Raw genomic sequence first — 20151 nt, 5'->3', positions numbered from 1 at the left:
TCAATGGGTATCTGTTTTATTTTCAATTCTTTGCTATCACAAAAAAATGCTGCTGTAAACATCTTGGTGCAAATGGGGTTTTTCTTTTTATCAGTGGCTTCCTTGTAGCCTAGCAATGTTCAAAGGATCTGGACATTTTAGTCACTTTATTTGATAATTCCAAGTTGCTCTCCAAAATGATCATACCATTTCATTGCACCATCAACAAGGTATTAGTGTGCCTATCCTTCCATAACCCCTCCAATACTGACCATTTAAAAATATTTTATTTTTTACCATTTACATGTAAAGGCAATTTTTAACATTCATCTGAAACAATTGAGTTCCAAATTTTCTCTATTCCTCTCTCATTTCCCCCCTCCCTAAGATGGTAATCAATTTGATATAGAATCAACATTGACTTGCCATTGTTTGTCATTTTTTGCCAATTTGAGGGTGTATTTTGATTTGAATTTCCTTTATTATTAGTGATTTGGAGCATTCATGCATGTGGTTGTGAAGATGTTGCATTCCTCAGAACTGTCTGTTCGTATCCTTTGAGCACTTAGCTATTGGGAAAGACTATTAGTTTCACATACATTTATTAGTTATTTGTATGTCTTTGATGCCAACCCATATCAGAGAAATTAGACAAAAAGATTTTTTCCCATTTGATTAAGCTGCTATTCTTATTCTATGTGCATTCATTTTGTGTATGTAGAAAATTTTCAGTTTCATGTAATTAAACTTAATTATCTTTTGTAATTCTCTCTATCACTTGATAGGTTAAGAATATATCTCCTATACATATCTGTGAGAAGTATATGATTTTCTTCTCTTCTTGATTTTTTTAGAGTAAGATATTTAACTTTAAGACCATACATCTATTGGAATATATTGTGGAATATGGGGCAAGGTGTTGGTCTAAGCCTAGCTTCTGCCAGAATGCTTTGCAGTTTTTTCCCCAGTAGTTTTTATCAAATGAGTTTTTTTTTTATCTTACATGTCTGATATGAATCTCACTTACTTAATCATAGGGAATATTTTCTTGGATAAATCTTTGATGTCCATTAGAAGAATTTTGTTTAAAATTTTTGAGTCATTATTAATTAATACTATTGATCCATAGTTTTCCTTCTGTGTTTTATCTTTTCCTGGTTTAGGTATGAAGATTATATTTGTCTCATAAAAGGGTTCTGACAGAGTGCTTTTTTACTCATTTTTTTGGAGAATAATTTCTAAAGTATGGGTACACATTGTTTTTTTTTTAATTTGATAGGATTCTCCTTTGAATCCACTATGACTGGGAAATTTTTTTCTTCTTCAGTAGTTCCTTTACAATGATATCTGTTTATTTTTCTGAGATTGGGTTAAAAATCTTTATTTGATAATTTGGGTATTTTATATTTTTGAAGACATTTCTTTATTTCCTTTATGGTTTCAGTTTTGTTAGCAGATGACTGTACATAATATATCCTGATTAATGTGTTTTATTTCTTCTGGTTTTGTTGTGACTTCATTTGCTATTTTAGTGATTTGATTTTCTTCCCTCTTCTTTTTAATTAGTTTAACTCAAGATTTATCAGTTATTACTATTAGTCTTTTCAAAGAACAAGCTTTTAGTTTTATTGATCATTTCTATGATTTTTATTTCTAATTGATCTATTCATTTTCTCATTTTTAACATTTCCTCTTTTGTGTTTATGTTAGGTTTATTTGTCAGTTTTCTAGTTTTAAAAAATGCACATTCAATTTGTTAATCCTCTTTTTTTCAATCCAGTTAATATATGTTTATAGCAACATGATTTTTCCCCTGAGGACTACTTTAGTTACATTCAAGAAATTTTGATACATTGGTTCATCATTATAATTTTCTTTCACATAATTCTAAATTGTTTCTATGATTTGTTCTTTGACTTACTGATTATTTAGGATTTCATTGTTTTCATTGTTGGGTCTGTGTCTTTCTTCCGTGGTCCTTGAACTAGTGGATGATTTTTATTGCATTATGGTCTATAAAGGATATGTTTATCATTTCTGCCATGTTATGTTTATTTGCAATATCCCTGAACCCTAACATGTGGTTACTTTTTTGGTCAAAGTTCCATATGGTGCTGAGAAATACATATATTCTTTTGTAGTCTCATTTAGAAAATGCCATAAGTTTGCAATTTGTTCACTTCCATATTTTCCCTTTTCTTTATCTTTCTGCTAGACTTAGCCAAAACTGAGAGAGAGATATTGAATTCTCCTGTCACTATTGTTGCTTTCTATGTGTTCTTGTAGTTCAATCAAGCTAACCAAAATTTTCTTTTATGGGCATTTGGAGCATCTAAGTTTACTACAGACATTGGTTTGTTGTCTGTCATTCCTTTCAGCATAATGTAGTTTCCTTCTTTATCCTTTTCTATTTTTTGAAAAAAAAATTTTTTTGTCCGTTCTCCCAATAGCATAATCACAATTTTTGCTTTTTTGGATTCATTTGATACATAGTAAATTTTTTGCCCCATCCTCTCAGTTTTATTTTGTATATAGATACTTTTAAAAATGTGTTTCATGCAAGTGACATATTATAGAGTTTTGTTTTCTTATATAATCAGTTACTCTTTTTTATTAGATTGCTTAATGTATTTACATTTAAAGTTATGGTTATTTTTTCCTCCATTTTCTCTAATATTGTTCTTTAAAATTTATGATTTTTCCCATTCTTCTGCTGTTAACACAGTACCGTATCTCTTTAGTCATTTTAGCTTAATCTTTTTTTGGGGGGTCAGGGAGATGACTTGCCCAGGGTCACACAGCTAGTAAGTGCCTGAGGCTGGATTTGAACTCAAGCTTTTCTGACTCCAAGGCCACTCCTCTATCCACTGTACCACCTAGCTGCCCCAGCTCAGTCTTTTTTAAGGTGGCCTTTTCCCACTGGTTCTTTTCCCCTCACTGCTGAACCACCATACCATTTGTTACTCCTTTCCCTTTAGAGTTTTACTTACTAATCCCTTTTTTCTTTCCTGCTTTTATCTGATTATTTTTTCCCCTCTTTCCCCCTTCCCCCTTTTAGTCAAGTAGATTTCCCCTTCCCCTTCAATTAATCCTATTCATTAATTTTTAAATTTCACTTTTGGGGGTCCTTTTCCAGAGAAGATTTCTCTCACTCTTTTCATTATTTATTCTCCATTCTAGATACTAATTCAACATTTATAAATTTCTAGTCCCTCTCTATATTCTTCACACAATCAAAACTTCTGAGGTATCCATTCTGGAATCTCCCCTCTAGGCAGTTTCTGCCACTGCCTTGTATAGCTTGCCCTGTGAATTTCTCATTTCAATTATGTCCCACTCCTAGAACAATGTTAATTATTTCATTGCCCCAATGTAAGACTTTCTACTCCTCACATCTCCCTGTTTATTCAGCCTACCATTTGACCTATCTCTTCCTTTGGTTACCTTCTTTCTCCATTTGCCTCCAAATATCTATGGATCTATACTCCCCAAATCCCCCAGGTGCCAGTTTCACACTATTATCTTCACTCCCCTACCACACTGATCTATACCCTCTTTTATTGACTCTTTTCTTTTTCCATTTTTGCAAGGAAATCTCCCTGTGTCAATGTTCTCCCATTCTTTCAGGTGCTAGTTGCCTCCATGTGTTCCAATTCCTTTCATCCCAGGACAAGTAGGCTGTTCAAGTGCCAAATCCCCTAGGCCTCAAACAGTATAAGGTCCTCATCTTTCAACCACAGGAACATTTGTCAATGAAACCTCCTACCACCTCCAAAGTAAGGTCTCTTTTCTCCTCCTTCTCAAACTTTCCTTCCTCCCCTTCATCCAGAGATAAAATAAGAAAAGAGTAGCCCTCCAATGACTAAAGCTCTGTCCTAAGGTAGGATGCAAGTGGTTTTTTCATGTACCAAATCCCTCAGACCACATCCAGCACAAGGTCCCCATCTCCCTTAAAAACATCTCCACCCATAGGAGGTTTCATCAGTAGAATCCTCTCCTATCACCAAAGCAAGGCCTCTTTCTTTCTCCTATTTTTTAGTTTTTCCCCCCTCTTCCTCACCTGTTCCCCTGTAGGTTCTTCTTTTCCTGAGACCACCAGGGTCACCTTCCCTTCACTGCTAACCTTCAATTTGATCCATGAATATCAAAACACTCCCTTTATCACTCTTCTCCCTTCCTCAACTTCTATGTATCTTTCTATTTTGTAATGTAGTCCTACAAAAAAAAACCAAACAAAATCAAACATTCATTCACCTCTATGCATGGCCATAGTGCCCTCTGCCTCTCCTCTGTTATCACTACCTAACTTCTGTCTTAACTCCTGTCTCCTTGTGTACAGTAGAAAGTTTCTTACTGGTCTCTCTGTGTCCCTGTCTTGCTGCTGCTGTCCTTGACTGCTGTATTTGTTTATCTTTCTTGCATTTCTGTTTTCTAGGGTGTTCAAAAAGCAAATAATCTCTTCAGATTTTTTTCTTTATTATTGAATGTCCATCTTTTTTCATTTATGGTTAAGCTCGGATTTGCAGGATGGGTCACCCTGGGTTGCCTCCTTCATTGCTCTCTGGAACTCATTATTCCATTCCTTCTTGAATTTTCTGTTGAGTGGAGAATAATCTTGTGAAATTTGAACTTCCTTTTCTTCTTATTTGGAAATTCTTCTCTTGGTTCCTTGCAAAACTTGTTTCTGACTTGAATTGTAACATTCAGTTACTACATATCTTAGAGTTGGCAGTGTTGAGTTTTTTTTTTCTTCTGGAAATCTATTACTTTTTTTCCTATTGGAATTTCATCCTCTAAGTTCAGAATTCTCTTGTATCATTTCTTGCATTATAGGTTTAGGTTTTTTGACTTGTGTTCTGGAAGATCTATTATCCTTAGGTTGTCTCTATGCATTCTATCTTTGAGAGCAATATGTTTTGCTTGCATAGTGAGCGTATTTTCTTTTAATGTTCTTGTCTTTTGCTTCACTTCTTCTAGATCATCCTTTACTTCTATGTATTTGCATTCTCATTCCATTATTCTCTCTTTTCTTTTTTTGGTGAGACTAACCAAAGAAAATTCAAGTGCCTATTATCCTGCCAATTATTTTTGCTGTGCTATCATTCTATTCACTTCTCTTTTAAATCTGTTAACATGTGTATTGCATTTCCATGTTCTCCTCAAATTCCACAGGATCCTCTGACTCATGTTGAATCATTTTCCTTTGTTTTGCAGCATTTATTCAAAGATGCCTAAACTCACTTACTAAGATTTGAAGGCCATATTACTTTTTCTTGTTAATGTTTTCCCTATTAATTTCCCTGCTTATAATCAGTCTTTGGATTTTCTTCTCCCTGACATTTTTGGTAATTTTAATCTTTTTGTCCTTAGTTGCCCCTCCTGCTCATTTTTTCCTTCTTCTTTTTAATGGTTTCCCTAGGGAGCAGGTGGGGTAGATCTCAAAGCCATTAGTCTCTTCCCACACTGGATAATTCAGAGTTTACCAACCTATATCTCCAAGTGACTTTTGTAGGAACTGGACTGTAGGTCCCAGCTGGATGCTGTGCTCTTTCCCTCAGGCTTAGTGGAATGCCACACACCCCTCCTCCCATAGCATGGTATCTGGTCCTTTCCCTCTATCCTTCAGTGAGAGTTCAGAATTCTTTCACACTAGTGCCACTGCTGCAGGAAGCAGTGTGTGTGTGTGTGTGTGTGTGTGTGTGTGTGTGTGTGTGTGTGTGTGCATGAGCGCAGTTGATTTCTGTCATTTGGAGTTTAGGACTCTGAGACTTTGGGAAGATGTGATGCAGGGCAGAATTGAGCTCTCTTTTAAGCCGAGGCATGAATCCTATGCCTTTCCCTCTGTTCTTCTGCTCTCCTGCAGAAATCTTTTGCAGCATACAACACTGCCATGGGGACTTCAGCAAACTTCCAAAGCCTACAGCCTGTATCTCCATGGCACTGGGTAGAGGGAAGGCGGGACCATGGTGTGGGGTTGGTTTTTGTTCAATTGCATTGGTAGGGTCTTCATGTCAGCTAGTACAGTCTCACTGCCTGTTGTGTGTAGGTGGTAGGAGAAGAGGTGCTGAATGAGCTTGAGGTAGGTGTCAGTTCATGTGATTTTCTTTGGTTGGTTTTTAACCTTTTTTTGGGTGGGGTTCTGGTTGTCCTAGACCATAGAGAAGTTGCTTTGTCTTTGGCATATAATTTCAGTTTTGGAGAGGTTTGAGAGGTCATGGGGATCAGAGAAAATGTTTAAAACTCTATCTTGTTGGTCACGACTCAAAAGTCTCACTTTGCTCTTAATTCTATTTTTTATCTTTTGTTTCATCTTTTCCAGCTATGCTTTAGTTGTGAGATTGCTCTCTTTTTAGTTTACCTCTTGGACTTCTTTTAGCCCAGCTCTATTTCTTTGTTATGTTCCACATTTTATTCTATTTACTTATATTTTTAGCATTCATTTTCAATTTGGAATTTTATGCTTAAGCCAGTCCATTCTAGCTCTCTTGGATAGGTTGGGTAGGCCCTTTTTGGCTCTATTCCCTCAAAAATCTGGATTCCATTGATGATCCAAATAGGTTGAGGAGTACTGGGTCCAGCTCCCTGCATCAGTTCGTGGTTTTTCTTTGTTTCTTCGTGATCAGCAGTGGGTTCAGACCTGAGGCAGCCTCTTGTCTTCCCGATGAAGAGTTAGTTCTTATCCCTGACAGACCCCACTTGTATCCTGGAGATCATGTAGACTTCAGTCCTCCTGCACAGACTTCACAGCACTGCCCCCCAGATGCTGAGTCGGCCCTTTCCCTTGCAGTAGCTCCCTTCGCTTACAGAGATGCACAGTGGGTCCCATTTCTCTGTGCAGTAATCTCTGGAGGCTGGTTCCATCTCTGCTTCTGTTCTGACATTCAGATCTCTGATTCTCAGAGGTTGCAGTGGTTTGGGACACACACTCTTTCTCCCTGATCAGACAACTAGACCTTGTCTTCAAATCCATTTACCTTTGTCACTTTTCTTGGCCACAGCTGCTCTCCTTGCATCCTCTAGTTTCCAGGAGGTTTATCTGAGGTTGTGCTAGCTTTCCTGGCACTACCTCTCTCCCTGCCTCTGTCAGTTTCCATGCTTACCTGTGTTTATGCTGGCTTTTCCGGTGAGATCCCTCTTCCCACCTCCACCAGCTGTCTTTTCATGAAGTTCTAGACTGAATTGAGGCATATTCTTCTGATTTTTTTTTCTTTTTTGTCACTGTTATTTCTGTGGTCCTTTTCAGAGTTGCTGGAGATTTATGTGGGAGAGATGGGTATTTCTATGACCTTTCATATCACTATCTCAATTGCTTTTATCTCATTCTTCCACAACCCCTATTCTTGTTGAGAGACTAAAGAAATAATTAACCCTTCATGATTCCTAAATAAACTTCTTGAAGGTGCATAATCCACCTCCCAATTATTTTTCTTTCTCTTCCATCTCACATAACTTCTGTGTTATTCATTCCTGCAAAGGATATCTAGTGAATTACATGGGATTTTAATTCTTTCTATTATCTTGATCCATTAAATTTCCCTTAAATATTCTGTCTTCAAGTCCAGTCATTCATGTGCTTTTAAAAATCATTGTTGCCTTTTGCTTTTCCTAAATTTTCTTCCAGTTTTTATTTTTGTGCTTCAAATCATCATTTTTTTTCTTTCAGAGCCTATGAAAAAAACACTTGACATAAATAGCTCTGTTTTGAATTTGTCATGAGAATGCACACTCCAAACACATAAGCATATAAAGAACTTGATGGTGAGGGTCATGATAATCAGATTCTTGTGATGCATGTAGCTGGTTACCTTGACCAAATGATGTTTACATTGATCAGGACAGTAAGACCTGCTAATAATGAGCTCTCATTTTGAAGTGTCATGTCAACGTATTAGCATATTGACATAGGTAATCACAGCCACCTCTTATAACAACTAAAAACTGATTGGTCCATTTCCGCAGAAGTGGAGGTGACACTGAACATAGGCTGCCACTTCTGATGGCAATCAGTGAATACTGATTCTAGTTGCAAGCGAAGAAGAATCAGTAAAGCCCACAATGGCTAATGACAAGATTTGAGAAGAAACCACACTATGAGCCTCCAGTTCTTGAAGCCCAGAGAGGACTGAATACACTTTTACCATAGATCATAACAAGTAGAGTCCAGCTCCCAGGCACTGCTGTCTGCCTGGATCCATCTTCCTGCACCTTGTACTATCAGATATCTAATCTACCATTTTTATTCCTGCCATCCTATGGTGGGAAGATTGTTTTGAATAGTTTGGATTAGATTTTGGGCTAGGTATTTCTTATAGTATATTTTAAAGAAACTTACATGATTGTTGTCTGGTGTGGAAATAACATTTGAAGGGGCTTTTTTCTTCTTTATTAAGTAATTCAATGCTAAAGTAAATTGTATGAAATAACTTGAGTGTATATATTGTTTCAAATTTTATTGATCCAATCATTGAGTGTCTCATCTTTCCTTAGAAGATATGTTCTTAGTTTTGGATGCGGTTTTTCACAAAATGCCTTTATTTTATTTCCTTTACATAATTTGTACTCAAGAAGTCAATAAAAAAAACTGTAGTTAATCTCAACTGAGACAGAGATTCTATCTTTGGAAATAATTTATATCTAAATTCCAAATTGTTTTCTTTCCTTTTCTGCATTGAAAGTTCCTATTTCTATCCTAATTTCATGTTATCTTCTTCTAGTTTTATATTTCCTTTGGATAATCTAGAGTTCATTGTTGGGGTTTTTTTCAAGATACATGATCTCTGCAGAGACCACAAAATTCTTCCTTTTTTTGGTCAGGGGTCTTTAATTTACTTTCCTTCAAATATAAAGCTTTTTCATAGCATGTTGGCCTCTTTTTGCATTTTTGCTGATTTTTCCTTCTATGAATTTCTGTTGTTTTCTTTCTCTAATACTTTTTAATAAAGGGTGTGTATGCTTGTAGTATAGCGGTAGCTAGGTATCTCAGTGGATAGAGTGCTGGAAGACCTGAGTTCAAATGTAGACTCAGACACTAACTAGCTGTGTGACCCTCAGCTAGTCACTTAATCTCTGTTTGCCTTAATCCACTAGAGAAGGAAATGGCAAAACAGTCCAGTATCTTTGCCAAGAAAACCCCATGGACGGTATTGGCATGCTTCTAGCAGTGTGTGGGTTGATTAGTAGAACTAGTTACTCACTTATGGTTGACCCTTACACTCATGTGGGTGGCACCTTTTGTTTCCAATTCCTCCCTTTATGCTTGACTTTCTAGTTAGTGCTCTCAGCACCCTTCTCCGTGCCACCGGATGTCCCCCTCCCCCCCAACCTTAGAAAGACTTCCTTAAGAAGAAAGGACTGAAAGAACAGCAAAGATATGTTGAAACAACTGATCTCAGAAGACTTAACTCCATGCCTTACCACATAGCCTATAAGCTCAGTTCTGCCTCTTCCTTTCAGTTCTTATTCACTTGATCTTTTTTTTTTTCATTTTTGTGAAGTTCTAAGTATATGAATCAATAAAATCTCCTTTTTGTCTGACTCTGAGCTCCTGTGCTGGGAATGTTCCCAACAATTATAAATCTCTCAGACTCTCTTTCTTTGTCTACTTCTGTTGTTTCTATCTCAGTCTCTTTCTGTCTGTCTGTCTCCCTCTGATAGCAGCAGGGCTTCTACTGTCCTTTCCTTTGGGAAGTTCTTTCATTTCTAGCCTGTGACTATGGGCCGCACTCTTCACTGCCCTAATTTTCTACCCTTATTTACAGTTCTTCTCCCTTTTCTTTCTATGGCTGGGTAGAATCAATATCTACTATATCTTATTGGATAGTTGAGTCCCTGCCATGGGGGGTGAGGAGCCAAACACCAGAACTTGAAATATAAAAACTTGACAGATTGCTTAAGCCTATCCCACCAAGTGTACTTTGAATAGATTGGAGGGTTGGGATGCTGAGTGGGAACTGTCATGTATTTAAATTGTTTCATGAGACTTTTATATTGTGTGGTATTTTTGTCGTGTTTTATGGACTCAGTTTTCAATACTCTATATCTTGTACATAATTTCTTTTTTTTAAGATTTGGGGTCTAGAGAAGTTTGTAGAAAACAACCATCTTGCCAATCATGAACCTATATGAACTCTTTTTATAAGTTACAAGCAAGTTTGCATTAATTCATTAATGATGTCCCCTATACATGAAGCTGATAGTATTAATAGGATGAGAATTTTCCATTTTATCTGTTCTTTTGCTTTTTCAGTAGTGGTGACAGATTTTAACTTCTCCATCCACCTGCTTTTCACCTGGCTTAATTCTCATTGTAACCCATGACAAATTTTCAAGACAGCTAGTTTTAGTATTAGTAAGATATTCTAGGGATAACGGAGCAAGATAGTTGATTCACATAGGGACTGAACATGTGATCTTGCCTTCATTAAATGTGTGATTTAACCATCTGAGCAATCTTTTGTCTTTTATGCTAATTTTTTTATTCACCCACATTTTCACTGTAATTTTTCAAAGAGAAATACATCATGCCTATATGAAATATTTGTTAATTCCCTTATTTTGTAACTATGAAACATTCATTTTGGTATTGCTATGCAGCAATCACTAGAAACTACTATATAATTGTGAGTATTATGTTTGATTTTTTTTGTCCAGAAAATTATTACATTTTTTTTACCTTGCTTGAATATTTTTGTAGTCAAATTTCAACAAAGAGGAAAAATCTTGAATAGCTGCATTCCAATTAGAACTTTCAAAATGATACAGGCCACGTTTTAGTAATGCATCTGTTCTTTCTGGGTTAAAATAAATACACTACATTGAAAAGGAAGAGGAAAGGACATAAAACACTAATTATCATGAAAACCCTTTTTTTAAAAATAAAAGCTAAAATTAAAATAATTTAAATAAATAATTAAAATTAAAATAATTCCCTTACGCATTAAAACAATCTTTTTTTAAACAAAAGGTATTTTAAAAATAATTCTCCCTAGAGTTATTTGTTAAGTTATATCTAAATAAATAAATCAGCATTTTGGAAGCATTTAAGGTTACAGTATCTCAAACATCCTGCTCAACCTCTGATTAAGATCAAACCTGTAAAAACACCATTGTTTGGGGTAATTCTACAAATGGAAGGGCTTTTAGGTGAGAAAACTTATGTGTAATTATAATAGATGAGCACTTCATCTCCCATTTTGCCTATAAAATAGAAGCCATTTATTTTTAGCTTTTTTCTTGTCCCAATTCTATACCTCTGAAACCCTCTATTTGTTGCTTAATTCTCTCCTTTGCTCCAGTCTCTGAAAAGGAGGTTGTCCTTGGCCATCCTCTCTATCTGTGCCCTTAATCCCAACTCATCCTATCTTCTCCAAATTATCCCCCTTCTCTAGTCTTCAATGTTTCTTTATCTGTTGGCTCCTTCTCTGCTGCCTAGGTCTTCCCAATCCCTAAAAATCTTCGCTTGACCATGACATCCCATCAACCTATCATCCCATATCTCTCCTCTCTTTTACTCTACTGAAACTGCTCTCTCCAGATAACTAACAGTCTCTTGATAGCTAAATCCAGTGGCCTTTTCTCAGTCACCCTTCATGATCTTTCTTCAGCTCTTGACACTGCTGACCACCCCTCCTTCTCCCCCTCCTAATTTCCCTCTTCCCTTCCTTTTCCCCCTTTCTCCCTCCTACCTTTCTTTCTCCCCTTCCCCTTTTTCCTTTTCCTCCCCCCCCCCCATGCTAGCATTTATATAGTGCTTACTATGTTCCAGGAACTAGAACTATGCTATATACACAACAGCCCTGGGAGGTAGGTGCTAAGGTAGCTGCCAAGACATATCTATCTACACCTTGATTTCCTTTGCTGGATCATCATCCACCTCTTAAGTGTGGGTGTACTATACCTCTCTTCTCTTTTTTCACCATACCTTGTCTCTCACATGGAATCATATGTTCAATGTTCACCTCTGTGTAGATATAATGGGCAGGCCTGACTGAGACAAATTCTCTCTTAGTTTAGTTTTAATAGTTGAATGACACAAGACACTCACACTAGTAACAGTTAACAGAAAGAGATTTACCTAGCCATTGCATAGAAAGAATACTAAATAACATTAAGCTCTGGTAAACTCTTGCTCTACCCTACCCCTCAAGAAGCATCTGGTTCAGCCCAGCAAAGGTCAGCCAAGAAACTCAGCCAGGAAAGATTCACCAAGTTTGAATGGCACTGGGTTCAGGTTAGTGGACCTCCTTAGGCAACCAGAAAGATACATCAATATGGCTAGAGATTGCCAGGAAACTGTCAATCAAAGTTCAGTTTGATCCTTCTTGACCCCTCAATCAAATCAAGTAACTGTACAGGTTTTAGTGCCTTACGGGAAAAACAAAAAGCAAAAATCTAGCCTAACTCATATGGGAGGAGCAGGGCAGGGGGAAAGAAGTATTGAAAATCTGGCAATTAGATTGGCATTTGATCATTGTCAGCTTTGGAAAGAGCAGTTTCAGGTGAATGAACAGGTTAGAAGCCAGATTGCAAAGGGTGTAGAAGAGAGTAGGAGGAAAAGAATCAGGGGCACAGATTGGAGATAGTTTTCTCAAGAAGTTGAGCACAAGGGGGGAAAAGATACAGCTCTTGACACTGAAATCCCTCACTTATCTTGTGGGAGATGATTGGATTAAGTGAGTTATTTCTTTTTAATGAAGGAGACGTGGGCAGGTTTGTAGGGAAGGAGCTGGGGGGGAGAGAGAGAAAGAGTGTGTGTGTGTGTGTGAGAGAGAGAGAGAGAGAGAGAGAGAGAGAGAGAGAGAGAGAGAGAGAGAGAGAGGAGAGAGAAAGTTGAGGGTGACTCTGAGATTCTGAACCTGGGAGACTGAAAGGATGGTGGTACCTTCAACAGAAATTGAGAAATTTGGGGGGGGTGAGTTTAGGGAGAAAGATAATGACGTATCAGTTACCTACCAGCATGATCTCAACTAGATGGTGCAATGGATAGAGCTAGGCCTGGAATCAAGGAGACCTGAGTTTAGTAGATTTGACCTTAGACATTTACTTACTAGCTATGTTACCCTAGGCAAATCACTTTCAGTTACTCATCTGTAAAATGAACTAGAGAAGGAAATGGCAAACCACTCCAGTATCTTTGCCAAGAAAACCTCAAATGAGGCCACAAAGAGTTGGACTTGACTGAAATGACCAAACGACAGGAAAGGATAATGGGCTCAGGTCTAAAGTAGTTGGTGAAATTCCTGAGCACACTCTTCTCCTTCCCTCAAAGCCCTCTTCCCCCATCATGCACAGTCTATTTAGAGAAGAGTAAACATGATCTGAAAGTGCTAAAAGTGTGAGATATATGCACATGTAGCAAAGAAGAAACTCCCAGCTTCAGCCAAGCTAAGGCAAGTCCTCTTCTGCTTTTGTGTAGTTATCATTCCCCTTAGGTGTAATTCTCTGCTGCGCTTGAAGAGTCAGTGCCCTTGTAGAATTCTGAAGATGCTTTTCCTTGGTCTAATTTAGTTTGTCCTTAGTATATCTCAGCTCCTGAGGCCAAGATTTCCATTGTTCACTGAAGCTCTGGGTACATTGCTCTGGTCAATACTGATGCTGATGGGAACTCCTTCCAACCTTCCTAAGTTCATAAAGTCCTGACCTGGTCAATGGAGCATGTAGGGAGTGTGGGTAGTGGTGACAGAGTTTAACCTACCACCAGGGCTCACTGTATCACCCACCCTTTTCCTCTGTGCTATAGGCACAGGTAGAAAGGGCCTGCCTCCTCAAGGTGCTCCTGAACTTGGAAGCTCCTGCTGGAAAGTAAGCTTCTGAAATATCTTGGGGCTCTATACATAGTCCCTCAGGGCTCTCTTTAACCAATTATAAAATATTTCTTATGAAGTGTCATTTGCTCTCATACAAGGATCGAAGCACTTTGTTCCTTTCGTGTTGATTCAGGAATTGTTCAGACCTACTTTACACCTCTGACTGACTGATTAATTGATTCAATTGAGAAGTCTGGGAGTGGGGAGGTGGGGATTTCTATCCCCACCTTTATTCTAATTATTCTATGATCCATGGTTTCCTTTAGTAACTTCCTAGTTAAACTCCAGTTCATAGTATAGGAGGCTGATTAAGGACTAACTCGATGAGTTTTCTACTGTTCATGAAGGATGTGGATATACCTATTGACAGTTTGTTAAGCTCCCAAGACACATCTACTGATTAGTTCTTAGTGGCTGGGATTAAGCCCAAGATAAATTAGCTGGCTTGGGACAAATGAATCATAGGTGAGGCCTCCCCTTTGTGCTGGCCCATAGAATTAAGCCAACAGAACACTTTTGGCCCTTTGCCCTTTTTATCCTTTTATCCAGAGGGATCCTGAGAGTGTAGCAGGGGTGGTAGTAGAAGAAAGATCACAAACGTCTGTCTTGTAGAAGAAGAAAGCATTTGGTTCGAATGAGGAGTTCCTAGACAATGTGATTTCAAGATAATGTCATTCCTAAATGACATTTGGAATGATTTCCAAAAAGAGTAGGCATTTCTCTGTGAAGTCTTAGGGATCTGGCCTTGTATAAAGAGAAGGAGAGTTTCCTATGCAGAATGACTCTTGGCACAAGAAGAGATCATATACTTGGTCTCTCATGCTGAAAGGATCTATGGTAAGGGACTGAAGTCAAGATATGGAAGAACAATGAACAAACAAATGAATAAATGAATGAAAATGCATTTATTAAGCATTTACTATTGGCAGGCACTGTGAAAAGTGTTGGGGATAAAAATACAAGCAAGCAAAATAGTCCCCAACTTCCAAAAACTTACATTCTAATGGAAGATAACAACATATAAAGATAGATAGCAGATAAAGATTAGATAGCAGAGGATAGGAGTCAGAGGATAATCATGTGGAAACATGTTTTGTTTGTTCTTGTTTGGCCAGGAAACAGGGTGAAGGCCTGTTTTGGGATATGAGTTAAAAAACAACAATAAAAAAAAAGAAAGAAAAACAAAACTCACCTTTCAGAGCCAGCAGAGGCCAGGTTCTGGTTTTAGGAAGATGAAAAAGATGGCCAGGGTTCATGTGGCATGGTTTAGAAATAGTTCAGAAGTGATATGAAGACTGAGGCTTTGTATACCACTTACAAGAGTTATTCAGATGGCATGGGTCCAATAGGAATGAGGGTTGTTTATCTAGCAGCCACAGCCCTATTTTCCTTCTGGGGGAATCCAAAGTCTTACAGGAATATCATAAGATGAAAAGTCTATATCAATGGATCTCTGTGCTGGTCAAGAGAGACTCATGAGTTGCTTATCTAGCAGCTCTGGGTTCAGTTTCCTTCTAAGGGGAAGTCAAAGCATGGAATGGCATTGATTCCAAAGGACTGTAGGATCCTGTGGAGAAGTGGACCAACAGGAGAGAGGGAAGGGGATTTACAGGCATTAAGTCTTTTATATATTTAAATTTATTTTATACAAATTTAGTTTTGCAAATTTTGAACAATACATTTTAAATTTAATTTTGGCAAAACAAGGCACCCTGTCATTATGCATTTTGTGTGAGACAGTTTCTGGATGACATTTTCAGATTGGTGGATCAGAAGAAGGGATCCTTTTGCTCTGACACCTCAGTTACTTGGTCTGTCTCCATTAGATTTTTTTCTTGTGGAGTCATATCAAAATTGTCATGTATGCATCAAAACATCATTCTTTGGATAATCTTGAGATTAGTATTACAATTACAATTCTTTAGGCCACTGAGCAGCAACTGATGAAAGTTTTTACAAAGTTAGATAACTGACTAGAGTGGCATAGCATGAAGTGGCAGTTATGTTGATAATTAGTTAAATCATATAAATATTTTTAAATTTTAAATAACCTTTCAAATGTTTTTGGAAATTTGTAGCATTTATACTTCTGAAATTATTGAAGTTTAAAAATGCACTAAAACTTTAAAACTAAAACATGATTTCCTAAAGAAAAAGGGTATGAAGAGTTGAAATCAGCTTGTTACTTACAGGTGTGTTAAAGGGGAAGACACAGAATAAGGCAATATGACCCAAATCAGTGTTTCAGCATGATTACTTCAATACACCTAATTCTGTATTTCAGACAATGGCTGACAATGATAAATTAAAGAACTTCATTCTAATGAATCATTCTTTCTAGCCTAAAATTATAATAACCTGATTTCCTTAAGCAAGTGGCATAATAACCCACAAACTCTGTGCTCCCCATAGGTTCCACTCAGCCCCCAGTACTTGTTTATAGCAAAATAGGTCCTGCTGATTTGGATGTATCAGGAGCAAATTATGATTGCTGTATGTATCTATTTAGGAAAGATTTTAAATGCTAGCAAAAATAAATTTAAAAAGAAATTAAGCTGTAGAAATATTTAACATATGGATTGATGCTGATGCCCTTACTGGGTCCACATGTCACTAACAATAAGGAAAGTAACATGAGAGAAGAGTGGGGATTTCACAACACAGAAGGATTGACGATTAGAGCTATCTGTAGCATTTGACCAGCCTCTCCTCCTGGATACTCTCTTCTTATACAATATTTGTGACATTGCTCCCTCTTGGTCTTCCTCCTGCTCTTTAATCAGACTGCTTTTTCTTAATCTCCTCTGCTAGATTATCATACATATCTCACCACAAAACTGTGTGGGCACACCTCAGTACTGTCCTAGGCTCTCTCTTATCTCTCTAATAGCCCTTCACTTGGTGCCCTCCTTAGATCCCAAGCATTTAATTATCATTTCTATGCAAATAACCCCCAAATCTCAATCTCAAACTCTCTCTCTGTTTCTCCCTCCCTCCATCCATCCATCCACCTATCTGTCTATGTATCTATGTATCTATCTATCATCTATCTGCATCCCTACCCTCTTTCCTATACATCAGTCATCCACCTCTCTCTAATGGATATTTCAAATTAGATGTCATATAGCCATCTCAAAATCAACATGTCCAAAACTGAACTCACTTTCTTTCCTCACAAATTCATCTCACTTCTGACATCCCCTAGTTCTGTCAAGAGCAGCACCATTCAGTCATCCAGGCTTGCAATCAGCATTATATACCCAACTCCTCCTTCCCCGCATCACAACCAGTTGTCAATTCTTATTCATTTGATATCTACAATATCTTTTGCATCTTTATCTTTCTCACGTGGTCACCACCAGAGCTCAAGCCTGCATCACCTCTTACCTGAACAAGACTCCTAATTATTCTTCCTGTCTGAAGCATCCCCCTGTTCCAATCTATCTTTCATAATGCTGGTAAGTAATTTTCCTAAAGTGCTGGCCTGAAAAAGTCTGTCTCCTTTTTGGTAAATCCCTCTTGCCTTTAGGATCAAACATAAACTCCTCTGTTTGGCTTTTAAAGTTCTTCAAAACTTGGCACAAATCTACCTTTCCCACGTTGTTATGTATTATTCCCTATCCCATATTGTGTGGCCCAGTCACACAGGTTTTCTTGCTGTTCCTGACACAAGAAACTACATCTCCCATCACTATGCCATTGTACAGATTATCTTCCATGCATGGCAGGGCATTCCCTCCTCACCTCTATTTCTTAGAATCCTGTTTCCTTAAAACTCAGCTCAAATGCCACCTTTTACATGAAAACTTTTCTGATTTTCCCTTGCTTTTAGTGCCCTTCCTCAAAATTAATTGTTTATATTTTGTTCATATTTTGTATACTAATGAGATCAAAAAGTTGTCAAAATTTTTTTTCATAGATTTATCCAAACAACTTGTCTCTCCCAATAGAATGAAAACTCCTTAAGATCAGGGACTATTTCATTTTTGTATCAATATCCACAGTGCCCAGCATATACTAGGTGCTTAGTAAGTGTGTGTTGACTACTAGCATTAAAAAAGAAGATGCACTGGTCACCTGAGGAGAAGGAGGGAGACCATGTAGACAATAGCTTGAGGGATCCATTGGTATTCTCATTTCAAGAGAAAATTAAGAAGGCCCTCAGCACTTTGGAAGGAACCCTGTGAAAAACTTATGGGAGAATATTAACAAGGGTCATGCAAGATGGACAAGCTGGTTGGGTTGCACTCTAAAAAAGCAGCATTACTTCTTGACTTACCTTTGTGATCATTTTAATCCTTACACAAGTGAAGGTCCCAGCTAGCGGAAATTCTGTTTTGTATCTTATTCTCAATAATAGAGAAAGCTGGATGCTAGAAGTAGAAATGATGGGAACTTTGTGGGAGTGGGCATCACTCCCTCCCAGAGTTTATGATTGAGAAGAAATCTGGGTATAGTCTGGCAAGCACACTAGATTTTGGTAGGGTAGATTTCAAATGGTTCAGAGAAAGAATAGGTAGAACCCCATGAAGAAAAATTCTACAAACAAGTCAGCCTAAGAAAATTAGGAAACTCTCAAGAATGAAATTCTGAAGTCAAAAAGAGAAACAATTCTGAAGAAAACAAAAATTGAGAGCTGTCTAAAGATATCAGTGTGAATGCACAGTGAATAGTTCAACCGATTTAAATTTTCAAAACGTATGTACAGATGATGAAAGCAAGGAGAGGTAACAGAGATGAATATGAAAGTGTGATAGATCTGTGAGAATTGTGCCAGATGGGCTTTAAAAAGCTGAGAATGAGCTGGGGCTGTTAAAGAAAGCAAAGGTTAACAAAACAACTGCAACAAACAAAACAAAACAAAAAACAAACAAGTTATATTGGGGCAAAGAGAAGTATTAAAAAAGACTAGGGGGTATAGGACAATGAGACTGACAACAGGGAGAATTTCCACAATTCTTATGGAGGCATAGTGCTGGAGTAGAAATGATAGGGTCTAGTCTTAAAACTGGGGAGATCTAAGTTAAAGTCCTACCTCTGACACAAAATGGCCATGTGGCTTTGGGCAAGCCATTTAAACTTTCAATGTGAGCAACTTTCTAAGACTATGAAAATGCCAGCCTGTATCAGTAGAGGGAGCTTCATCAGCCAGGAGTTTCCTACACCTGTGAACTCACAGATCCAGTCTTTATGTCCACCTATTCTTTCTCTGTCAAGGAGACTGACTTTTGGATTGGGAACGAAAAAACAGATGTAGCTAATTAGTTGATATCCAAGGTAAGTAAGGAACTATTAAATGAACACCTAGTAGTCCTTCATGAATTAGTCACCTGATTCTATATATATCTAATATATCCTATATTAATGAAAGAACTGATGGACATGATTATTGAGTCACTGTCAGCAACATTTGAAAAAGAATAGAGTTTGGGAAAGGTACTGCATGACTAATTAGTGAACCTAACTTCTATTACTGAAAATTCTAGAAGAAATTATTAAGGATATAGCTAGTGAACAACTATGACAGGAAGCAATGAGTACAAAGAATCAGACATGGCTTTATCAAGTACAATTCAGGTAAGAATAACCTTCTGGGTTCCTAAGTTGGTAGACCAGGTGAATGTTGGAGATATAGTTTGCCTAGATTGTGGCAAGGAATTTGGCAAAGTATCTAATGGTACAATGTGGAGGGTAAAAAGAGAGTTAAGAGCTATACCATTGTGTAGATGGGTAGAGTACCAGTGGATAGATTTTGAAATAGTTTTTTTTGTTTGTTTGTTTTTCTCACTCAAAGAGTAGTTGTTAATGATTCAGCGTGAATATAACAAATTCTCCATAGAACTGTCCTAGGTATTTGCTTTGTCCCATGCTGCTTAACATTTTTATCAGTTACTTGGATAAAGCATAGATACCATATTTATCAAATCTTCAGATGACACAAAGCTGGAGGAGAAATGGGGGATGAAGGGGAAGCTAAAAATTGGATAACAGAGTCAAGAGTCCAAGAGATCTTGAGCTTTGGGCTTACTGTAACAAAACGAAGCTTAATAAGGCTAAGTATAAAGTTTTAGACAGGTTCAAAAACGTCAACCTCATAAGTACAAGATGGGGGAGGCACAATTAGCCATTTGTATGAAAAAATATCAAAAGTTTATGAGTCTACATTCTGATGTGACAGTTAATGAAAGCTAACATGCTCTTAGACTGCATTAAAAGTGTGCATCACTTCCAGCAAAAGGAAGCGATAGTCCTGCTACGGTCTGCCTTAGACCACAGTGTTATTGGGCACCACAGTTTAGGAAGGACTTTGATAAGCTAGAGAGTATCGAGAGGAATGCGAGCAAGGATCATGAAGAATCTTGAGTTC

The 20151-nt window shown here is 37.5% G+C and overlaps 1 protein-coding gene across 1 annotated transcript in view; it reads right to left on the bottom strand.

The window, feature by feature from the left end:
• The window catches only part of TTC6 (tetratricopeptide repeat domain 6), a 286301-nt gene that overhangs the window by 143132 nt on the left and 123018 nt on the right, over window positions 1-20151 (bottom strand). Inside the window, exon 11 of the mRNA XM_078149180.1 lies at window positions 10652-10788. Within this exon, the coding sequence (XP_078005306.1) occupies window positions 10652-10788 (137 nt within the window). The remainder of the gene's footprint in view (window positions 1-10651; window positions 10789-20151) is intronic.

The sequence above is a fragment of the Phascolarctos cinereus genome, unplaced genomic scaffold (genome assembly GCF_003287225.1).
Source record: "Phascolarctos cinereus isolate Bilbo 61053 unplaced genomic scaffold, phaCin_HiC Scaffold_2;HRSCAF=192, whole genome shotgun sequence".
Classification (NCBI taxonomy): domain Eukaryota; kingdom Metazoa; phylum Chordata; class Mammalia; order Diprotodontia; family Phascolarctidae; genus Phascolarctos; species Phascolarctos cinereus.
This window is presented reverse-complemented; position numbering and strand designations above follow the sequence as displayed.